Below are 22180 nucleotides of genomic sequence, written 5' to 3' on the forward strand. Positions count from 1 at the left end.
GGATGGATGGATGGATGGATGGATGGATGGAGAGATGGATGGATGGGTTAATGGATGGGTTAATGGATGGAGGGGTGGGTAGAGGGATGGAGAGATGAATGGAGGGATGGATGGATAGGGAGACGGATGGAGGAAGGGATGGAAGGTGGTGTGGAAGGTGGGATGGAGGGATGGATGGAGGTAAGGAAGGGACAAAGGAGGGATGGAAGGAGGAAGGAGGGAGGGATGCTGTAGATGTGCTTTTTGGGAGCCATCAGGCCTCAATGTGCATAGCAGTGAGATGTTGCAGGTGCAGCCCTGAGGTGTGCTCAGCCTCTCCATGGGATGGGTTGGAGACTCAACCCTGGTACCACCCCCTAGAGCCACCCAAAGCCCACATCAACCCCTGCACGTGGCCAGAGGGACCCTCACTGCCCCCTGCCCGGTGACACCCCTGCATCCATCAGCTCCCACAGCAGCTGCCCGTGGCTATTTACAGCCCTGCACAGGAATTCTGAGCAGAGCAATAAATCCTTCACCTGTTCCCAACCTCCCAAGTGCTGCCAGGACATTTGCTCACGTTGCTGTGGGACAGACAGACACAGCTGGGTGCCGGGGCTTTGCTACCCACGGGGCTGTGCTCTCCTTGCTATTGCTTGGACCTTTCTTCAGTGCTGTCAGTTGCACCGATGTTTTATTCATCCTCCGTATTCCTTAATTGCAGCCACATTTCACAAGTGGAACTAATTGCCTTTTTGGCTCGCTAATGACCTTGATATGCTAACGAGTACCAAAGTCCAAGGTGTTTTCCCAGCAGTGTGGAGGTTCACAGCCCCTCTCAGAACCACCAGGGTGCAGGAGAAGGGGGTAAATAGCATCCAAATATGGGAATAAACATCCTTGAGCCTTTGGGGATGTGCTTTCCCTCTGCCCATAGGACCCCCCACCTCTGGCTGTGCAAACCCAATGCAGAGCCAAATCCCACATCACCTCCTCCCCATCACAGAGGAGCAACCTGGAGGAAACTGAGGCACGGGAGCTGATTTCCCCTTCAGAAAGCACTCAGTGCTACAGACAGCTCGTGCTTTTATTGCCATAGCTGGAGTCCTTCTTCCCACTCCTCCCATCCTTTCTTCTTTCCCAAGGTAGACAGTTCATATGGCACAGAGCAGAGGGATGCAGCAGCATCCAGACACCGCTGCCACCAACCCTCCATTCCCTCCCACTGCACTCAGTAGGACAAGGGGAAGGAAGGGCTTGAGGCCCCTTCCCAGCCCCACATCCATGGGGCAGCATTCTTCCTGCCCCCCAAACCAAACCACACCAATCCAGGCTCCCGGTGCAAAAGGCTCAAATTCACTGGGTTCTTCCCAAGCAAACCAGTGGGAGGCTCCAGGGAATGCAGTGCAATGGGATGGGGAACAGGGGGGGCTGAGGCCACCCCATTGCTCCCTCATTCCCACTCCAATGTTCTGTCACCACATCCCCTCCATGCCACGTCCCCTCCAGCCTCACTGGGCGCCATCAGCAGAACTGCAAGGGAAGCAGAGCCCAGGGTTGGGGGGCAGCCTGTCCCATCGCTGGGCAGTGCTGTGGGGCTCTGCCACCCCCACTTTGGGGTCCTGGAGCACATGGTGGTGCTCACATCACATCAGTGCCCACAATGGGGTCAAGGGGCAGCAAGGAGGACTGGCATCCCAAAATGGGTCAGGATGGGAGATGCTGATCCCCCCCAACCCAGTACACACCTTCCAGCGGTTCCCACATTCATTGCACAGCACGAACGTCGTCATGGGCTCATCAGCACTGCGGGTCTGCACCTGGGACAGGGAGCACGTGGCCGGGTCAGCAGACATTGAAGGTTCCCCCTTGATTATGGGTTGGGGTCCCACGGGTGTGCGGGGCTCACCTGGTTGTAGGTGCAGTTCTTCTTCTTGCACTTGCCGCACTGGAAGAGGTCGGTGACGGTGCCACCCGTTTTGGCCATCTGATGCTCACGAATGGCCTCCTGGGTCATGGCATTGCGCAGCTCCTTCAGCTCATCGCTGGCCATCTCCTGCCATTAGGGGACCAGGTCAGCACCCACTGGTCACCACCCATGGGTGCCGAGCCCTGCAGGCCTTCATCCTCCCATCTCTGCAGGGTTCGGGCTGAGCAGAGGGCCAGCACTGTTGGAGAAGACCTGTAAGGTCATGAAGACCAAATCCATCCCCACCGTGGCCACTTGTAGAGTCATTCAGGTTGGAAAAGACCTCCAAGATGACCGAGTCCAACCCAACCCAACCCAACCCAAAGTGGTGACCCCACCACCTCCCTGAGCAGCCTATTCCAATGCACTGCCATTGGGCTTTTCCTATTGTCCAACCTGATCCCGCTTCATGTTTGCTAAGGGATTCAAACCCACCCAGGGGATCGAGCACCCCATCCTCAACCCTACAGCTCTGTGCACCTCGGCGGTCATACGGGCAATGAGGGCGGGTGCAATGGCCCCACACAGCACGTTCCTCCGCAGGTTGGGGTTCTTGGGGTCCTTCAGGTTGCTGATCCTGCTCCGTACACGGTTGCGATACTTCATGTCTGTGCTCTTCAGCTCCTGGAAGATATGTGGGGCCAGTCAAGGAAATCAAATTGCTGGAGGAGGAATGGTCTGTGGGGCTGATCGCGGCCAAAGGGGGAGACCCCAAAGCATGAAGCTGGGGGGTGATCAGGATGTGGCCCTGTCCCAGTAGAATGGCACAGCCCGGATGCTGCACTGGACCAGAACCCAGCACCCACAGCACTAAGTTATGCCTTGGGCCTGGGAAGGGACGCTTAATTCATTCCCTAAGGTGAAAGACAGGTCCCCAAGCAGGGGGACTGGGGACGTGCAGCACCAGGGTGGGAGCAGGTGGGATGGAGCAGCCTGTGGATGCTCAGCATCAGCCTTTAGTACAGGCTCGGGGCTCCCTCTGCAGGCAGCGGGGCCAGGCAGACCTTGTCAGCGCTCCTCACCCCTTGTACCCATCCTGTCCCTGTTTCCACCACCTTGTCCCTGTCCCCCACCCCAGGACCTCGCAGCAGCAGCAGCCCGGGGACCACAAAGGATATGATCTTCTATCTCGGATGCCATCTTCTCACAGGTGACACCAAACTCCTTGTAGTCATCTGCAGGGAGAGGAGGGGATGGTGACGGGGTTGGAACCAGAAGGGCCTCATTCTGCACCCATAGAGCTCCAATAGAGCATCCAATGGGGAGTCTCCAATGGGAAATGCAATGGAAACCCCATGGGAAACTGAATGGGGCACCCACTACGGCACCTAATGGGATACCCAATGGGGCACCCAATGGGGCACTCAAGGGAACACCCAACAGATACCCAATGGGAAAGTCAATGGAAACTCAATGGAAACTTGTCATTAACCCCTCCCAATGACCACATCCAGACCCCTCACCCAAGACCCCAGGCATCTCCTTTTCCTCCCCTTTGGGGCCCCTCACCACCCCACCCCACTCACCATCCATGCGCAGAGCAGCCGTCAGCATCTCAATGCATTTGTCCCTCACGGAGTCCCCGGTCAGGTAGCAGGGGGGCAGGAGGCAGATGCTGGGTGAGAAGGAGGGGCTGCTGGGGGTCCGTGGTGTCTCCACTTTGCCCTTGCTGCTGTTGGCTCTGTGGAGACATGGGGAGATTTTGTGGTCCAGCACAGCTTGGGGGCACGGCAGATTCATGGTGGGGGGACAGATGGATCCTACCTGTCTCCATTGCTGTCACTGGAGCTGCGCCGGGAGCTGCTGGGAGCTGGTGAGGGGTTGGAACCTGCTGAGGGTCTCCTGGGGGTGAATGGGGGGGATGGCAGTGGTGACACCAGCGATGGGGCATGCAAAGAGTGTCCCATGGTCAGAGCATCCCCAGCAGTGCCAGAGGTGGGGAGGTTGGCACCAGCAGCCACCACCACCACAGTGCCCATCCCTGAGCCATCTCTGGCAGACACAGAGCTGGGGGTGACCCCTCCATACCTCTCTCCTGAGGGTCTCTTCTGCGGGGAGGATGAGGAGGATGTGGCCGAGGACCTTGAGTCAGCAGAGTCCCTCCTGGCAGGAGCAGCCCAGTGTCAGTGCACAGCAATAGGGACCAAGTGGTGGGTCTGGAGTTCCCCCCCCAGCCCAGCTCAGGGCCCCCACCTCTCCTTCTTGCCATCCAGAGGTGATTTCTTCGAGGGCACAGTGGGGCTCCGCCTGGTGCTGGGCTCCCTGCATGGCAAAGCACAAAGGAAATTGCGGGATGCTCTCAACTCCCAGCACCCCCGTGGCACCAGGTCCTGCCCACCCCCACCAGTAAAGTGCTCCCCAGCCCCTCCAGTGTGCCCTGCATTCATGAGGAGGTCGGTGGGTACCTCTCTGGGTTGGGGTCAGTGGGGTGGCCCTTTGGGGGTGCTGCGTGGGAGCTGGACTTGCTGGGCTTCCTGCAGACAGAGAGAGTGGGGTGGCTCAGCAAGCAGCCCCGAACAGCCCCCACTTTGGCACAAGGAAAGGGAAATCCTGGTTCTGTGGCACTGCACCAGGCACTGAATCCCACACCTGTCCTTGTCCTTGTGCTTCTCTCTGTGCTTCTCGGTCGGGTTCTTGGGGTGCTTCACTGGTTGGGGGTTTGCCCCTTCACTGGGACTAGAGACATCCAACCTCTTCTCTTTCTCCTTCTTCTCCCCATCCGTGTCCTTCTCCTTCTTTGGGGTGGCAGAGGACTCTGGGGATGGAGTGGGGGTGACAGGCACGGCACACACCAAACCTCACCCCACTGTGGGACGTGGGGCTGGGGGCACCAGGACCCCACTATGGGCATTTTGGGGGTGGTTTTCTGCCCAGCTCACCCAGCAGCCTCTTCCAGTTCTTGATGAGGATCTTGGCTGAGGCCACCACTTCTTCATCCGAGCAGTGCTTCCGCACTGAGTTGACAGCCACCCCAATGCGCGTGGTCTGGGGGTGGGTGTTATAGGGTGTTATAGGGTGTTATACTGTGTTATAGGGTGTTATAGGGTCACCTTCCCCCAGTGGTGAGGTTGAGATGAGCACCAACCCCACCCAGGCTCCCCTGACCCCTCTCACCTGCAGCAGCTGGATGGTCATGGTGTAACCAGTGAGTGACTTGAGCAGGTCCAGAGCCCCTTCCTACAGCAGAGGGAGGAACACAAGCCCCATAGAGGATCTACCATCAAAGTGGGGACACCTGAGGGGTCCTTGGAGTGCTCAGGACCGTGTGCCCATCACCAGTGATGCTCCCATCAAACCCAAACCTGCGCCCATGGGAAGGGCTGGGGACAGCAGTGCATCCCCAAGGGCCATATGGCACCAGGTTCCCAGCCTGGCCCTTGGGCACACACGGTGCCTGTGGGGTTATATATATCCCAGCATGGCTCTGCATGGGCTCATCTTCCTCCCTGGTATTTTTAGAGCTGCAGAAACAGACGGAGGGCGCAGGTAGCATGGTGGGGTTGTATTGCTCAGAGCTCCCATGCTACCATCCCCATGATACCTCTCAGCTCTGTCCCTTCCCCAAAGTGGGGTAAAGTAGGAGGGTCAGGGGGCTGAACCCACAGCCTGAGGCTGGGCAATGTCACCTGTGAGCCACAGGGTCATTCCAAGTAAGGGAAACTACAGAGAAGGGTAATTGCAAAAGGAAGAGCAAACTGCCCACGTGGCTGCTGCAGGGTCTGAGTTATTGCACTTTTAGCATCCCCAAATGCACAGGCTTTGGGAGGATGGCACTGCTGTGAGCCCTGCGGGGCAGCCTGCACCTTGTCAGGGCAAAGTCTGGCTGGAACAGTCAAACATTAACCTTGAGGGCTGGGCTGTCCTCCATTCCTCCCCCCAACCACGGAACCAGATCGCTGCTGGGTCCTCACCTGGTGCACAGGGAGCGGGGCTGTGTCCTGGGCTGATGGGAGCCCCCTCCCTTTGCATGGCTACAACAGGCACTGCTGTTCTTGGGGTGCTGCTCCCACCCCCTATCAAGTTTTCCTTTGCACGTTGCTGAGCTGGTGGTGCCAGCCCTGCCCCACACCGGGTGCTGGTGGCTGGGCTCCAAGCACCTGTCACCCACAATGGTCCCACACCAAGGGGTGCTCAGAGCCACCAACCCCCACCCAGGACCCCTTCACAACACCCCATGACCTCAAGCAATGGGGTGCACCCATGGGTGCCTGCTCCAGATGCACAGCCCTGGGCTGGGCAGCACCTTGGGGTGCTCAGTGAGCACCAGCAGCATTGCAGGCAGAGCAAAGCTCCCTCCTCCTCCTCCTCCTCCTCCACCTTGGGGAACTGTGCTCTCCCTCCCTTCCCCATCCCAAGCCTTGCTGCACCCTCCAAACACGCCTGCACATGCCTGCAAATGCAGCACCCATGTGCAAATAGGCAAGACATGCAAACATGTGCAAATATCACACCCCTGTGCAAGAACGCAACGCATGCAACCACTGCACACGTGTGCAAACATTGCGCTCTGAGCCCTGCCTGCCTTACCGTGCTCTTCCTGGCCACCATCTTATCCAATTTCTTGGCAATCCGGACCAGCTCCTCAGCAGGCCCCATGCTGGTTGCTTGCAGTGTTCCAGGCTTTGTTGGTTGCAGGAGCAAATGGTGGGTGCGAGGTGGGAGCAGCAGGCATGGGGCAAGGGCACGGAACGGAGCAAGGAGAGGAAAAGGGGAAAAGAGAAGGAAGGAAAAGCAAGGGAGGAAAGCAGAAAGGAGGTGTGGCTGTCCCGGCCAGTTATAAACTCCTGCCAGGCAAGCGAAATAACACGGGGCAGGGCTAAATATAACCCGGAGCAGGAGCAGGACAAAGATTGCAGCGCTGGGGGGAGGCGATGCAATGGGGACGCTGCGCCCTTCGGGGCCGGGAAGCTCTGGGGGGCTCCAGGAGGTGCCGGAGCACAGGGCTGGCAGTGGGAGGGAGCTGGGACGTGGCCTCGGTGCTGCCCGGAGCCACGCAGGCTTGATGCAAGTCGCTGCAAACATTGCACGGTGGGGAGAGCCTGGACTTCAGCCCGTGGCAACGCCGTCCTGCAGCACCGACGGCCCCATGGAACCCAAACCCAATGGTTAGGGCTGAGCTGCAGGGATACAACAGTGCTGAGGTGCTGTGGGTGTTTGCACGGCCCAGAGCCCAAACACTGAGCAAAGGGAGAGCAGGGAGATGGGGGGGAAGGATGCTGCTGCAATGGGACACGCAGCCATTGGCGCTGCTGGTGCATCCCTCCCATCCCCAGCAGTGAATCCCATCCCATCCCCATGGAAGGACAGCACCGAAGGAAGGGGGTGGGGGGGCAGAAATAGGGACTGTAGACCAGGCACTTATTACAAAAGGATGGTTTTATTAGAAATGAGAGAGAGAAAAAACATGAAAAACAAACCGACCGAGCGAGAGTTTTCTTCCTTTGAGATGAAACGTCCGACGTACAACGAGGTGGATGGGGATAAATCACAGGGATGGGGGAATGTTGGTCCCACAAAGCAGCTGCAGAAGGGCCCCATGGTGCACCCCTCATCCCCCCAACCTTGAGACCATCCCCCTATAGCCAGGCGGTGACCAGCACCCACCTGAAGGACGGTTGGGGGGGGGTTGGAGAGGTGTTAAGGCATTTCTCAGCCCTGCTGGGCTCTTAGAGACAGGAGGTGGGGGCAGGCTGGAGCTGCAACCCCCAAACTCCCCCCCTCAAATCCTTAAAATGATGGAGAAAAGCTTTAGCTTGTTTCCTACCAATCGCAACCAATTCACAGTTGTGGGAGAGGTGGCACACGGCAACTGACCCCAGTAGGACTGGGGGCTGCATTCCATCCCCCCCTAAGGGAAGGGAGGCTGAGGGAAGGGAGGGTGAGGGGCAGCCCCCAGCCCCAAATCCCTGCAGCCCCAGGAGGGGCTGAGCCCACAAATCTTATGCCACCAGTGCAGCAAGCCTGTCCATCCTCTGCCTTATGGCTGCGGGGGGGGTGGCAGCCCTTGGGCTCTCCAAAGCCACCATCCAGGGGGGATGTTCCCAACACGGGGGTCCCCCCAAGTCCCCCTGGTGGGCAGCATTCAGCACGGTGCCATGTTATGGACCCGATGCCAGGTGGAGAGGATGGCAGCAGGGAGGGGATGGAGGATGGTCACACCCACCCCCCCATGGGCCACCATGGGGATGCAGTCAGTCCTGCAGGAGGTGCACGAAGCTGGCGGGGAAGACACCGGTGCGAGAGCCATCGCCTTCAATGAAGCCAACCTGGGGGTGCAAAGAGGGGGGGGTCATGTTGTGCATCATAGGGGGAGAGACATGGCACCCAAGTGAACCCCCCCTGCAAGGATGGCAGGGGGAGGGGGCAGGATGGGGGGTCCATGGCACGCAGTGCTCACCCAGCTCTGCTCATCCTCCTCCCGTGTCACCACGATCACCTCCCCTTTGGAGAAGGTCAGCTCCCGTGCCTTGTCTCCCTTGCAGTCCACCACTGCCTTTACCCGCTTCTGCCTCCCCTTGGCCTGCACCAGGAATGGGGGCAGTGAGGAGGGGGCAGCAGCACCCCCACCCCACATTACATGTGAACCCCCCAATCCCTTCATCCTGGGAAGAGAGCAGCAAGGATGCTCCCCTATATATTGTACCCCCTCTGACCCCCCCCCCAAACCACAAGCTGTGACACCTACCGGGGCAAAGCGTCGGGGCATGGGCACAGGGGGCACCTTGCTGGGAGTGGGGTCCTCAGGGCTCTGTGGGGGGGTGGCTTTGCCCACCACGCCACTGATGCGCCGGTAGGAGCGGGTGCTCTCAGAGCTGAGGGGACATTGGGAACCACATCAGCCCCCCCTGCCATCCCCTGTCTGCCACTGTCCCCTCCCATGTTCTCAACCCCCAGCAGTGGAATGGTGACCTCTTTGCTCCACCCCCCCCCCCACCCAATGCACAATCTGGGGTTCCACACTGCAATGTGGGGCCCTGCATCCCATGCAATGGCTGCACCCCCACCCAACACCCCCATACACCCCTCCCTACCCAAACTTAACGGGGGTGACATCGGGGGTCACAGCACCCGGCGGGGGCTGCCCGGGGGAGGGGGCACTCAGCTCCATCCCTCTCCTTGTGCCTCCGCTCTCCGTCTCTGACCGTGTCTCCCAATAGGCCGCCCGCCGTGCTTCGGGGGGGCTGCGGGTGCTGGCAGCTGGGGGGGGCACAGCTGTACCCTCCAGAGCCCCCGCACTGCAGGAGGAGGAGGAGGAGGAAGAGGAGAGGCTGCGCGGCGCGGGGGTCTCCATCAAACCAGCAAAGTGAGGCTCTGACGTCTGCCGGGGGAGCTCGGGGCGCTCTGGGGTGGGGGGACACAATGGGGACGTGATGGGGACCTCGTGGCATGGCTCCAAGCACCACCAGCATCCCACAGGTTCCACCCCCATCCAGACTCACCCGTGGGGCTGTGCTTAGAGCGGGGGCCGCCCCGTGTGGGGTTTTTGAGGGGCAGAGGAGGGGGCAGCTCCTCACTGTGTGCCCGGCGTGGTGCGGGACGGGAGGCCACCAGGATGCTTTCGTAGGTCTGGTTGGTGATGTCCATTCCTGTGCAGCTCCAGCGTGGAGGGGGGGGACAGGCAGGTGGGGGGCTGGCAGCCAGAGGTGAGGGGCCCTTGAATGAGCGCTGCAGGGGGCTCACCTATGGGCCAGACCCAGAGATGCTGGTGGGCTTCTTGCATCATCACACTCCAATTCTTCACCCCTACAGCCCCCCCCCTCCCCAAACCCACCTCCATTATTTCACCCCAATTCTGTACCCCCCCCAACTCCAATTGCACCACTGCACCCCTACAGCCACCCCCTCCCCAACCTATGTGCACCATTTCACCCCAGTTCTGCACTGTACCCCCACACACCCTGCTCCTCCTCACCCCACCCACACCCCTTCCTGCCCCCCACCCCACCCCATGGCTGTACCCACAGTGTCTCCCCCCCCGCCCCCCATCACATCCACCTTCTCCTCCAGCTCATCCTCGCTGTCATAGGTGTAGTCCTGGGGTGGTTCCCAATCGTAGTCCACATGGACCTGCAGGGAGAGCTTCCCCGCCTGCGCCTGCTCCAGCTGCATCACAGCAGGATCTCAGCACAGGGTGTGGGATGGGGGAGGTCCCAAGTGCCCCCTTACCCCTACACCAGCCCCATCCCCATGTCCCCCCCTTACCAGCTCCTCGCACTCGCTGTGCTTCAGCCTCCGCGCCACATCCAGCGCCGTCTCACCCGCTGCATTCACTGCACAAAGGGGATGGGGGCTGCAGCCTGGGTTCTTCCCCCAACCCCACACCCCCATATCTCAGCCCCATACCTGTCCCAAAGGCAGCTTTGCCCTTCAGCAGCAGCTTGATGCAGTTGGGTTGGTTGTAGAGCGCTCCGTAGTGCAGCGCCGTGTTCCCATCCTGCGTCACCCGGTCCAGCGTCCCCCTGCACAGAGCCAGCAGCAGCTCAGCACCTTATGGGGATGCTGCAGCACCATCCAGGGTGGCAATGGGACACGATGGGACGCACCCGTTCTGGATGATGAAGTCCACCAGCGGGAGGGACGATCGGTCAGCACAGCGTACAGCCATATGCAATGCCAGCTCACCTGTGTCCTGCTGCAAGGAGGCAGTGGGATGGCTGACCCCAAGGATGCTCACAGAACCCCAAACCCAAGGATGCTCCAACCCACAGAGATGGGGTTTTGGGGGGACTTTAGGGATGCACACAGCTCACCTGGCCCTCAGGGCTGGCCAAGGGCTTGGTCAGATCGTGTCCTTCAGCAAAGGCCTGCAGCAGGGCCAGGAGGTCACGGTTGTGGATGGCATCCCGCAGGCGGTGGGGATCACTGGGTCCCCCCCGCTGCACGAAGCGCCGCTCCATGTATTTGGCCACAATAAACTCCTTGCGTGCACTCCTGCAGGGAGGGCAGCATCACAGTGGGACCCCCACACCTTCCTGCCTCCTCCCATAGTGCCAGAGCAGGGAGAGGACCCAAAGAGCAGTGGGGACAGCAGGGTGACCCAACCTTGAGCTTTCTCATAGGGACTGGGGGGGTGGGAGAAGGGGCAGGAAACTTCCCATCTACCCACCCTGCGCTCCCCCAGACTCACATATCGCTGCCAGCTGAGGGCTTGGGGCAGTCCTGCGTGGGCAGCGTGGCCTCCATGATCTCATTAAAGCGTGTGTTCCCAACACTGACAGCCAGCTGGGGTGACAGGGCAGAGGGTGTCAGTGTGATGCATGGAAGGGTCTCCCCCTGCTCCCCCAATCCTGCCCCCTTGCAATGCCCCCTCCTCATCATGGAGAGGAGAGTTCACCAGATCCACACAGGATCTCCCCATCCACCACCCCCAGGGATGAGCCTGTCTCATAGGAGAGGTCTGTTAGAGGAGGGAGGGGGTACTAGGGGGGGGCCCAACATCCCCTCATCACTTCCCAGGGCTCCCTGCATCCCTATAGCACCACATGGGGGACTGTAAGTCACAGCTGTGAAAACTGAGGGCAGCTGTGAGCAATGGGTGCAGAGCAGAGGGAGGAGGAAGGTTGAAATCTGCACCCAGACCCCAAGCAGAGGGGGATACCCAGCGGATACAAACATCCCCCCCCCCCCCAGGTGCAGGGAGCCCCTTACCAGCAGCTCAGAGGTGCTGAGGACATCCAGGGTGAGGGACTGGATACGGGAGTAGTGCACACCCAGCTCCCGGTGGATGCCGGAGCACTCAATGCACGTCAGGATGCCCAGGTTGGTGGAGAGCCACGTGGGGTCTGCAGGGTTGGGGGGGGCTCAGCATCACCTCCTGGCTCCCCACCTCCCAACCTCCCACAGTCCCAACCTACCCGGTGCCCCACAGTCACAGCACTGCTTGTTGCCTGGCATGTTCTTCACCTCGCTGATAACCAGCTTGGTCAGCTCCTGCACGCTGCCATCCACCCCACTGCCTGCTGAGGCTGCCCCACCATTCGGTTCACCCTTGAAGGCATTGCTCAGGGCTTCATCTTTGCTGTTCTGCAGCACCGAGACCCACCTGGGCAGGGGGAGCAGAGCAGGGATGCAGGAAGGCAGTGATGGGAGCAGAGGGTGCAGCCCTGCAATGCGTTTAACGCTCACAGTACTTACACAACACACTCCTGCTCATCCTCTGCTTGGAAGTGGTACGTCCTGTTGTCTGCAGGGATGGGGAAAGAGGGGAGCAGGGTGTTTAGGAGAGGACAAAGCTGCAAGAAGGGATGTCAGCAGCAAAGGGCTGCTTTAGAAACAATCCCTGCACATCCCTTTTCCATCACCACAACCCAACCTCTCCCGGTCCCAAGCTCACAACCATCTACGTGCCCTTGTGCCCCAGCTCTGCTGCAGGGACCCACAAGTGGACACACACATGGGGATGGGATGATGGCACTCACGTGTCACCAGGTCGAAGCATTTCTTCTCCTCTGCGTGGGGCCGCACCTGGCAGGTGAGCAGGTTCAGCTTCACAGGGGGACGGTTTATCTGCCAGGACAGAAGCGAGTTAAAGGATGGGGAGATGGAGCTGATGGGGGATGTGATGTGCACAACCATGTCCCTGCTGCAGTTCGCAGCCTCCACCGCCAGAGGGCAGCACGTCCCTAAAATCACCCCAGATCCTTTGAGGCCCCTCTGGACCCTCAACGCCCAACTCGCTGCCCCCATGGAGAACACCATTCCCTGCCACCAACACACACCAATGGGCAGCACGGGCTGGTGGCTCGTCTGGCTGCTGGGATACGTGGTGTGCAAATGGGACACTTGGAATGGATTAAAACCTAGACCTGGAGTCACGTTCCCAAAGGCCATTGAGAGCTGCATGGCTTTGGGGCATCCTCCAGCCCTATAATGCAACAACTCCCACCAGTACTCAGCAAATGATGCAAGCTGGGCTCTCAGTTTGGGATGCACTGTGTGCAGTCATGCACCATCCCGGGATCTGTGCCTGCCGGCAGCTCCCCAGATCCCCCTCTATGGTGTCCGTGGGGTTGGATGCTCACCGTGCTGTGGGAGATGGTCAGGCAGCCGTACTTCACCCCACACTTCCTCTTCTGCCACACTTTGCGGATCCTGAGGCAGAGGAGATGGAGTGAGAACTCATCACCCAACCCCAACCACATCCATCTGGCCCCACACCACCCGCAGCAGCCCCCAAGCAAAGGTTTAATGGCTTTCTGGACCTGGGGTTGTGCCTCTTGTACCTTACAGAGCACACAGCAACAGACCAGACAGGGCCTGAGGGGCTGGCAACACCAAAATCCTCATCCAAATGAATCCACCTTGGGGTCTCCCAGCTCTGGGCCCTCCCATGAGAACAGTCAGGGTAAATAACATCCTCACCCATCGCTCTTCTTGTACAGGAATCCTGACTTCTCTGTCCCATACTGTTTGTTCCCTTGGTGCTGGTGGATGCTGTAGCCACTGCCTGAGTTCTTCCTGCTCAGGTTTTCCTGAGCTCATCAGGGGAAAAAGAAAAAGTAATTAAAAAGACTCACTTATAAAGCACCACGAGAGAGGCAGAGGTGGCCAGACTCCTAAAGGATCTCACTCTGCAGACCACAGCTCACGTGGGCAGAGATCCCCATCCCCTCCAAGCATCCCTCCTGCTCTGCTCCCATGATGTCCTACTCCCCATGGATGTCCTCCCATGGACACCTTCCCCCAGTCATCTCTTCTGTTCTGCTCCCAAGGACATCCTCTCCCCTATCAATGTCCTCCTCCAAACATCCCTCTTGCTCTGCTCCCATGGACGCCCTCCTCTCCTGGATGCCCTCCTCACTGTGGATGCTTTCCCATGGATATCCACCTCCAAGCATCCCTCCTGTGCTGCTTCTACAGATGATGTCCACCTTTTTCCACACATCCCTCCTGCTCTATTCCTACAGATGCTCTCCCTAATGATATCTACCTTCCCTGTGGATATCCTCCCATGGATGCCCTCCTCCAAGCATCCCTTCTGCTCCATTCCCATGGCCATCCTCCTCCCTAATAACATTCTCCTATGGATCTCCTCCCACAGAGCTCTCCCTCCTGCTCTGCTCCTCCAAGGATGTCTCTCAGCTCCTGCTTCCCTGTCCCCAAGATAAAGGGGCTCACTTAGCACCCAGCCCCCCCAGCTGGCTCTCACCTCCTTGCTCTCCAGCTGCAAGATGCTGCGGAGGGCATCTCGGGTCTGAGTCAGCTGCTTCACCTCCTCCTCTTGTGCTTGGTGGAGCTGGAATGGGAGGTGGCTGCTGTCACTGAGGGGGTGGGAGCTCAGGGACACATCCCCTATGGATGGGAGGTGGGGGGACTCACAGAGTGGAGGGACACAGCCAGCTTCTCGATGAAGGGGTAGAGGTTCTGGGCAGCCTTCCAGCCGTCTTGGAAGAAACTGGGCATTTGTTTCATGCAATTAAGATGCAAATGGGGGAGAAGGGAGAAAAAGAGGTTATTTAGTGAGGACGTGGCAGAGGATGGCTGCAGCCAACTGGGGAAGCTGCTCTTGTTTGCAGCTCCTCTATGAACGGGAGATGGAGAGATGCTGCTGAAGGCCAAATCCAGCCCCAGGTACCCCCAAATAGTTGGGGTGTTTGGGACAGGATTGGCCTCTGCTAGAGATCAGATGCTGGGCCTGGGGGTGGCATCCCAGCTGAGGGCATCACCACTGCTCCTTCTCTGCCTCAGTTTCCCAGCTGGAGAAGCTGACACAGCACCAACACCCCCAGGGTACAGCAGGAAAAGAAAGAGGGGCCATTCCCATGCTCCAAATGCTGCGAGCTCTGAGCTAACAGCAGAGCTGAACTCATCCCTGGAAACCCATCCAGAAACCAAATCATCGCATACATCCCCAGCCAAGCCCCTTCCCCCAGCCCTTACAGACACATCTGCAGCTCCCCGAGCCAACAATCCCAACCAGACAGCAACGAGCCCTGCCCAGCATCCTCCCCACAGCTCTATGGGGTCACTCAGTCCCCACAATGGGGACGGGACCATCCCCAGAGCCCCACAAACGCTCCCAGGGATGAGCACCTACTTGTGCTGAGCATGGAAAAACTTGATGAGGCTTTGCAGGAAATCCGGCCCTTGTTTCATCTGGCTCTCACTGGCTTTCAGCAGGTACTGGGGGGGCAGAAGGCAGCAGGTTGTAGGCTATGGGATGAGGAGCAGCCCTCACCCTGCAGGCAGAAGGGTTAGATTGCTGGCTGGGCTTCAAGGAGAGGAGCCACGAGGTGGGTTTGGAGTCATGGACCACCCCCATAAACCTGGCTTTGGAAAGCCTCCAAGCCCTGGGAAGCTGAAGGAGCGACGCAGGCCCCAGGGCTTGCAGCCGAGCACGCTGCTCTCACTGCTGATTGCTTCTGGAGTTAATAAATAACCCAAACACAACTGGGTTCAAGGAGGATAAAAACAAAAAGAAGGGAAAAAAAAAATGGCATAAAACCCTGCCATCACCTGCAGGCAGAAAGACCCTGAGCCAATGGGGCACATGAGCCCCAAAAGCAGAGCTTCCCTGCTATGAGCTGGGCTGCAGCCCCACACAGCTGTGGGGCCGGGCTCCCCCCGTCCCTGTGCTATGAGGTGAGCAGAGGGGAAGGCAGCCAGTGCCAGCTGGGGGGGGGGTTTCATGGGGGAACAGCAATGGGATGGAGCCCCTGGGAGTGGGAGCACCCCATGTCCCACCTGCAGGGAGCAGGAGGGATGGTGACAGTCCCCCCATGGCTGGGGAAGCAAATGGGTGACAGTGGCTTTGTGGAGACCTCCCCATGTCCCAAGTTGGGGGGAACAGCAAGGCTGAGACCCATATGGGGATGCTCCCAGCTGCACTGTGGGGAGATGCACCCCAGTTCCATGCAGCCACTCACTGTAGGACTTGCTGCAAGAAGCTCCTCCCCAGCTGAGCCATTTCCATGTGCTGTTATTTATTTCACAGTGGTGCTATTCAAAGCAGTGACTCATCAGACCCAGCCCCAGCAACAGCCCCGACCCTGGAGCAGGCGCTGCCTCCTCCCCGTGCACCCTGCCCTGTGCTCCCCGAGGGGAGGGGACAGCGCTGGGGTACAGGGGGGTGGCACTGAGTCTGTCCTACATCGGTACCTGGGGACACTTGGGAGCCTCCCTGCTTGGGCAGGGAATTACTCCAGTATCCCTACACTACTCTGACCACAGTGGTCCCCAACCCACAGTGCAGCCCCCACCTCACACATGTGGAGCTGGAAGAGCCTCCTCTCCTTCTGCGTGTCCTCAGCCACCTCTGCTGCTGATGGCTCAGCCTGGATGACCCCTGCCAAGCGGGCACGTTCCTTCTCCTTCTCCATCTTCCCCCTGCAGGGTGACACACAGCTGGGTTGGGGGCAGCCCTGCACCAAAGGGGACTTTAGGGATGGCTCTGCACCATGGGGATCCCCCCGGAGCTGCAGAGGGGTTGGGATGGGGCAGAGATAGAGCAGAAGCATCCCAAGCCTCTATAGCTGGGCAAGGCTGGAGCAGGGCCCGTATGGGACAAAACACCTTTGTGCAGAGGGGGATTAGGTGGGTTTAGCTGGAGGCAGCAGGTCGCTTACACTTTGGTCTCGTAATCCTTCCAGGCCTTTTCAATCTGCTTCTTAGAGTCCTGTGGCAAAAGGAGAGAGGGGACAGCAGCCCTCAGAGGTGACGAAGGGACAGGCAGTGGTGACCTGGTGGTACCCAGGGGTGGGCACTTTGCTTTGCATCACAGGTACCAAAGGCTGTGCCACATCCCCACACCAAGGAGCACACGGTGGGGACCCACCATGCGGCTGTCCTTCAGCTGCCCCTTCAGCAGGCTGTCCAGGGGGAAGGAGACGATGTTGTTCAGGTTCTGCACCTAGAAAGGGGAGAGATGTGCACAGGGTTACCCTACAAGTGTCCCCACTCCGGAGTGCAGGGTCCTTTCTAGCTGGGACCCTCCCAGCTCATCGGCTGCTGCAGGAAGGGTTAAGCAGGCTGGGAGCTGCCGGCGGGGCAGGCTGCAGCTTGCTGGAGCTGGCTGCAAGATGTCTGACGTGCAGCCCTTCCCACAAACCACATCAGCGCTGCGGCTGCCAGACCCAGAGCTGCTCCCCCCCATCACCATCCCATCCCCATCCCCGTCCCCCTGCATCCCACAGCGCCACCGGTCCCAGAGCCCTCCTGATGTCAGATGTCATTCCCAAGGTGTCCCCTTGGGACAGGACCATCTCAGTGCCCTTCTCTGACCAATCTGGGGGCTCGGGATGACCCAGCAGGGCTCAATACAATGCCAACATACTTTTACACAGCGGTGGCATCAGATAGGAAGCTCCAATGCCACAAAACAACCTTGCTCAGCCTTATAAAGGCTTCCCAGTGGGGTTTTGTTCCCTGGGAACAAGAGAAACCCAGCTCCAGGGGCAGGATCTGTCCCTAAGGGATGGGAAATGAAGTGCATCCTTCCAGGTGTGCAGGGCTATGGACCCCGCAGCCCCAGGAGGGGTTGGGGCTGTGGGCAGCCGTTCCCACGGCTGCAGCACGTGGGGTGCGGTGCTGAGCTGCCCTCGGCCGGGGAACCGGTTCAGCTCCTTCCCTGAATGGGTTCCCTATGGAGCCCATGGATTACGGGGCTCCAGCCGGGATGGATGGGATGGGATGGGGAAGGAGAGGAGCAGAGAGGCCCGTGCTGGGGTAACTGGGAAAGGAGGATGCTGAAAGCTGAAATTCCTGCTGGGGGAAGGGCAGCAACAACGAGTCTGTTCCTTAAGCAGAGCCAAAGGCTACAGACCCCATTTTAAGAGGGGGGCGGGTGGGTTTCAAAAAGGGGTTGGATAGGAGAGCAGCAAGAATGCAGCATGGGGTGCACCATGTGGATGCACACAGAGCCAGCTCCCAACCCAGCACAAAAACAGGCTCCCAGATCTTCTCATGAGCTCACAGTGCTGGGGAAAAATGAAATAAGAAAGTTGGTTTGGAGCAAAGAGACGCCAGGCTGAGCACAGCCCCCCCCCCCCCCTTCCAGCTGCCTCTGCTGCTCCCCACGGCCCCACTGCACGGCTCAGCATGGCTTTGATTTATTTCTTGGCAAGCGAGATCAGAGATGTGGAAAAAAAAAATAAAAGAAGCAAAAACAGAAAGAAATTGGGGGGAAAAACAGCTCCAACTGCATGGCAAAGCACAGCACTCAGACCCTGGGATGGAGATGGAAAGTGTAGCAAAGGGGGAATGGGGGTCCTGTAAGCGTGAGCCTGAGGGGAGGATGGGATGGGGAGGGCCATGTTGAGCTGTATGGGGTCACCTCCCCATGGTGGGATGGGGAGGGCCATGTTGGGCTGTATGGGATCACCTCCCCATGGTGGGATGGGAGGGCCATATAGGGCTGTATGGGGTCACCTCCCCATGGTGGGATGGGGAGGGCCATATAGGGCTGTATGGGATCACCTCCCCATGGTGGGATGGGGAGGGCCATATAGGGCTGTATGGTTGCCCCCCCTCCGTGCTCACCAGGTTCTTGAAGAGCGCGGTGACCTCACGGGTGAAGACGGCCAGGTTGAGGAAGCCGGTGGAGAGCTCGTGGTTGTTCTGGGAGAGGTGGTTGTTGCCAAAGTTCTCCAGGGCTTCACTGTATTGCTCCTCATTTTCCACATGGGCTGTGCCAAGGGTGGGGGTAGGGGACACAGTGAGGCTGGGATGGCCCCAGGAGACCACACTACGAGGTGCCACCAGCACCATCATTGCATCCCCATCCATTCCAGCTGAGCTGAGCTTTGGAGCAGAGGATGGCAGCGATGCTCCCTTGAACCACCATCCCAAGGTTTCCTTTGCTAAACCCTTTCCAGCCCCAGCACAAGGCCAGTGACAAGTCCCCATGTCCCCAGGGCCACCACCCATGGCATGGCTGGAGGATGGCACTGTCCCACACATCCCCCTCAAAGCACCACTTACTGAGCCCAGAGACGTGGATGGCTTTCACATATTTCCTGATCCTCTGCAGTATGGCTTGGTCCCCATCCAGGCTCTGAGAAAGCAAAGCACCAAACCCTGTCAGTCTGGGGGTTAGGGTGCAGTATAGGGACATGGGGCACCCAGCAGGGCGGGATTGGTGCTGAGGATGCTGCAGCCCCAATTAGTTTGGATCCAAGCTCCCAGCAGCTGTGAAAATGCCCCCAGAGCTCCCACAGGGCTTCACTCCAAGGGGAAAATGAAGGTATCCCACCATGGAGCACGGCTGCATCAGGCTGTTCCTGCCACACCAGCACTCACACCCATAGCACGGGGTCAGGCACGGCATAAGGGGCACACCAAGGCCCCCAGCTCCATGCAGGGACATGGGGCAGAGCCAAACCCCAGCCCCACATCCTGCTGATGGGACAGAAGCAATGCAGATCCCACAGCCAGGGATGCAGCTTTCTGCAGTCTCCTCTTACATGGGTTCAGATGCATCATAAACAAAACCCAAGCCCAACCCCAGCCCCATAGCACTGCTCAGAGGCAGACAGAGCCGTGCAAGCAGCCCCAGCCAGCAGGAAAGGGTTAAGGGTGGCTTGGCTGCGCTGCAGGTAGCAGAGGCATGATAACAGGCTGGAAATATTTGGAGGGCGTGAACAGTGAGAAGGGCGAGGGATGAAACCGCAGAGGAATTGCAATAAAGAGCTTTCTCTCTCTTTCTCGCACTCTGTGAAGGTTTTGGGGCTGATGTCAAGGTCCGTTTCCTGACAGCGGGGTCAGCCCGGCTCCACTCCTGGGAAGCACAGAGGGCCCCCTATAGATGGGCTGTGGGGGGTCAGGGAGAAGCAGAACCCCCCCAAGGCTCTCATAGGGACACCATGGGGGGGATGCTGCCCCTGTGCTCCTCATGATTGTGCCATAGAGTAATGCAGAGCAGCCCCAGGTTTGGGGTGGGGGGGCAAACAGCATCAGTGATGCCTGTGAGCCCCCAGGCGTGGCTCTGCTCACAGACACACAGCATCCCAGCACGGCCTCAGGGAGGAGAAACTGAGGCAGCACTGGAGGCTCGGGGTGCACACAGGCACTGTGTATCCAGGGGACTCAGCCTCTGCAGTGCTTTGGGATGGGGGCTACCCCCCCCCATGGGGCACACAGGGTGGCACAAAGCAAGAACTAGGGACAGTGTGGAGAAGGGAACGGAGCCACATCAGTGACAAGGGATTCCCTATGGGGATGGAGGGAGGGATGGAGCAGCACCTGCAGCACAGCCACCCTCACCCAGCACACGCTGCTCAATGGGGTCATTCTTTGGCCCCCCCTCGCCGTGCCGCCCGGAGAAGGAGCAGTGCTGGGGGCTGGGTGCATCCCCCCCCCATCAGCTGTGAGGGGCAGAGTGAGGCAGGATGCAGCCCTGACACTGTGATGGGCAGCCACCAGCTCTGTGACCACAGCCACCCTGCAGAGACCTATGACCAGACCCCCCTGCCCTGTGCCTTGCACCCCCTCTTCCCTCCAAGCCCCCTTGGGATGCAGCTTCTACCCCATCAATCCCAAAACCACATACAAGACCCTCATAAAGGGACAGGACAGCCCACTGTAAGCCTATGAGGGAAACTGAGGCATGGCACAGCTTCAGACAAGCAAGAAGAAGGGGGGGGACCTTGGCAGCCCCACAGCATCCTGCTCTCAGCACACTGGGATGCTCATGGGACATGCTGTCCCCTCCCAGTGGGACATCCTGGGCTCAAACCTGGCAGCACCATCCTCACTCCCTCCCACATCCCAAGGTGCCAGCAGTAACATGGGGTGCTGATGAGGTGGATCAGAGTTCAGCTGGATGCATCCTTCCCTGCAGCCCCTAACACCCCAAAGCCACCGTCACCAGTGCCACCACTCAACCCCCTCCCCAACAAACCCCCCATCCCCCTTCCCCTAAATCACAGCCTCCCCAGGGAAGCTGAGCAGCCAAGCAAAATTCCTGCTGCTTCCTCCTGCTCGAAGCTGCCTCCCCCTGCCAGCCAAGAGCACATGCTGACAGAATTCAGGAGCCCCCCCACCATCCCACCATCCAACCCTGGGTTCCCAGCCTGGGGGCTGCAATTGGGGGGGGGATGGAGGGGGCTGTAAGCACTGGCTGCCCTTCAAAGCCATTCCTTTGCTAAGAGGAGTTGGCAGAGGATGCGGGACCAGCTGGGAACAGCCTCTGTTGGAGGCAGGAGTGGGGAGAGGGGGATGAATGCAGCCTGTCTGAGCCCCACCAATACTAATGGGGCTTTTGGGGGGGGGGGTTAAAAATCCTCCCCCCTGGCTCTGAGAGCAGTGAGGCCCAGTAACCCATCGGGGTGTAGCAGCTTACAGCCCTGAGCCGTGATGCTGAGGGCAGAGCCAGCCCCCAGGCAATGCCCAGAGCTGGAGGACCAGCTGGGCTGTAATAGGGAAGTTTGGCCCCAAACTGCAGCCCTTGGCCTCAGGAAATCATGGGCTGGAGGATGCCAACAGCTCAAGGGTCCCAAAGCAGCTCTGCAGGGGGGGTGGGAGGGTGTCCCCGAGTGCTCGGAGCAATACAAACAGAAGCCCACCGCCCCAAAATCCTTTCAGCTCTGCTTTCCTACAGCAGCACCCAGCAGTGCTCGGGATAAAGAACCAAGGAGCGCACTCAGAGGGGAGCACAGCCCAAACCCACCCCCCAACCCAACCCAACCCAACCCAACCCCACTCACCTCCTCCAGAGCCCCCACAGCCCCTCGGCACTTCTGCAGCTTGGATGCGAAGGCGGCGGCTGCGGGGGAGCTCAGATCCTCACCGGTCACGGCCAAAAACTCGGCCACGCTGAGCTGCTCGGGCATGGTGCGAGGATGGGGGACGGGGGGGAGGTATTGGAAGCGGGGCTGAGCCGGGAGCGCACCGGGAGAGCAGCGGGGGATGAGCCGGGAGAGCAGCGGGGACCGGAGCCTTACGGAGCGCCCCGGTGCCGGTGTTGGACCGGGGGTGCCGGACCCCGGCTCAGCACCCCGCGCCCCGCACACCGGCCGGGATGCACCGGGGAGCTTCTCCCTCTGCCCGCCCGTTCTCTTGCTCCTTCCCCGCCGCCATCGCGGGGGCGGTACCGCCCGTCCCCCCCCTCCTCGCTTCGTTAAAGGCGAAGCGTTCCGCCGTCCGCCCCCCACCGTCTCCTCCTCCTTTTCCCCTCCGTCCCAACTCAGAGTATCGGGGGTTTCATGCGCTGCACCGGACACAGCGGGGATCTGAAGCGTGGAAACTTCATCCTGGAAACGAGGGGGGGGGGGGGTAGGGGGTGTACGGCTGCCGCCC

At 59.6% G+C, this 22180-nt stretch overlaps 2 protein-coding genes across 4 annotated transcripts; both read right to left on the reverse strand.

Annotated features, from left to right (window-relative positions):
* Nucleotides 1–1048: 1048 nt before the first annotated feature.
* On the reverse strand, nt 1049–6918 carry TCEA3 (transcription elongation factor A3). 2 transcript variants are annotated; one of them, XM_085518401.1, is made up of 14 exons: nt 6476–6918; nt 5063–5125; nt 4828–4933; nt 4538–4703; nt 4354–4422; nt 4142–4210; nt 3977–4051; nt 3713–3790; nt 3475–3629; nt 3062–3123; nt 2429–2578; nt 1889–2035; nt 1728–1799; nt 1049–1512 (listed from the first exon to the last, which is right to left on the reverse strand). In XM_085518401.1, the coding sequence occupies exons 1-14, from the start codon at nt 6542–6544 to the stop codon at nt 1504–1506; spliced, it is 1290 nt and encodes a 429-aa protein (XP_085374527.1). In that variant the 5' UTR covers nt 6545–6918; the 3' UTR covers nt 1049–1503. The 2 variants fall into 2 exon arrangements, with proteins under 2 accessions (XP_085374527.1, XP_085374528.1); XM_085518402.1 differs by lacking the exon at nt 4354–4422.
* Nucleotides 6919–7306: 388 nt separating this feature from the next.
* Nucleotides 7307–21976, reverse strand: ASAP3 (ArfGAP with SH3 domain, ankyrin repeat and PH domain 3). 2 transcript variants are annotated; one of them, XM_085518399.1, is made up of 26 exons: nt 21589–21976; nt 18866–18938; nt 18425–18570; nt 16722–16796; nt 16513–16562; nt 16147–16273; nt 14985–15070; nt 14267–14342; nt 14097–14183; nt 13310–13419; nt 12970–13039; nt 12367–12454; nt 12083–12131; nt 11803–11990; nt 11597–11730; nt 11076–11170; nt 10699–10879; nt 10492–10577; nt 10292–10407; nt 10151–10218; nt 9944–10051; nt 9388–9628; nt 8980–9289; nt 8634–8760; nt 8346–8468; nt 7307–8214 (listed from the first exon to the last, which is right to left on the reverse strand). In XM_085518399.1, the coding sequence occupies exons 1-26, from the start codon at nt 21712–21714 to the stop codon at nt 8140–8142; spliced, it is 3015 nt and encodes a 1004-aa protein (XP_085374525.1). In that variant the 5' UTR covers nt 21715–21976; the 3' UTR covers nt 7307–8139. The 2 variants fall into 2 exon arrangements, with proteins under 2 accessions (XP_085374525.1, XP_032304861.2); XM_032448970.2 differs by having other exon boundaries at nt 10492–10580.
* Between the last annotated feature and the right edge of the window lie 204 nt (nt 21977–22180).

The sequence above is a fragment of the Coturnix japonica genome, chromosome 17 (assembly GCF_054131305.1).
Source record: "Coturnix japonica strain WE chromosome 17, WE-NBRP24, whole genome shotgun sequence".
In the NCBI taxonomy this organism is placed as follows: Eukaryota; Metazoa; Chordata; class Aves; order Galliformes; family Phasianidae; genus Coturnix; species Coturnix japonica.

What these genes read in the sequence shown, in the direction of transcription:
- TCEA3 (XM_085518401.1), bottom strand. Translation starts at nt 6,544, where the DNA reads ATGGGGCCTGCTGAGGAGCTGGTCCGGATTGCCAAGAAATTGGATAAG. An exon ending in CTGGATGGCAAGAAGGAGAG is followed by an intron (nt 4,052 to 4,141) that starts GTGGGGGCCCTG and finishes TGCTCCTGCCAG; the next exon opens with GAGGGACTCTGCTGACTCAA. An exon ending in AGTGACAGCAATGGAGACAG is followed by an intron (nt 3,630 to 3,712) that starts GTAGGATCCATC and finishes ATGTCTCCACAG; the next exon opens with AGCCAACAGCAGCAAGGGCA.
- ASAP3 (XM_032448970.2), bottom strand. Translation starts at nt 21,714, where the DNA reads ATGCCCGAGCAGCTCAGCGTGGCCGAGTTTTTGGCCGTGACCGGTGAG. An exon ending in AAGGATTACGAGACCAAAGT is followed by an intron (nt 16,274 to 16,512) that starts GTAAGCGACCTG and finishes GTCACCCTGCAG; the next exon opens with GGGGAAGATGGAGAAGGAGA. An exon ending in TCCAGCTCCACATGTGTGAG is followed by an intron (nt 15,071 to 16,146) that starts GTGGGGGCTGCA and finishes CTGCCCCCCCAG; the next exon opens with TACCTGCTGAAAGCCAGTGA.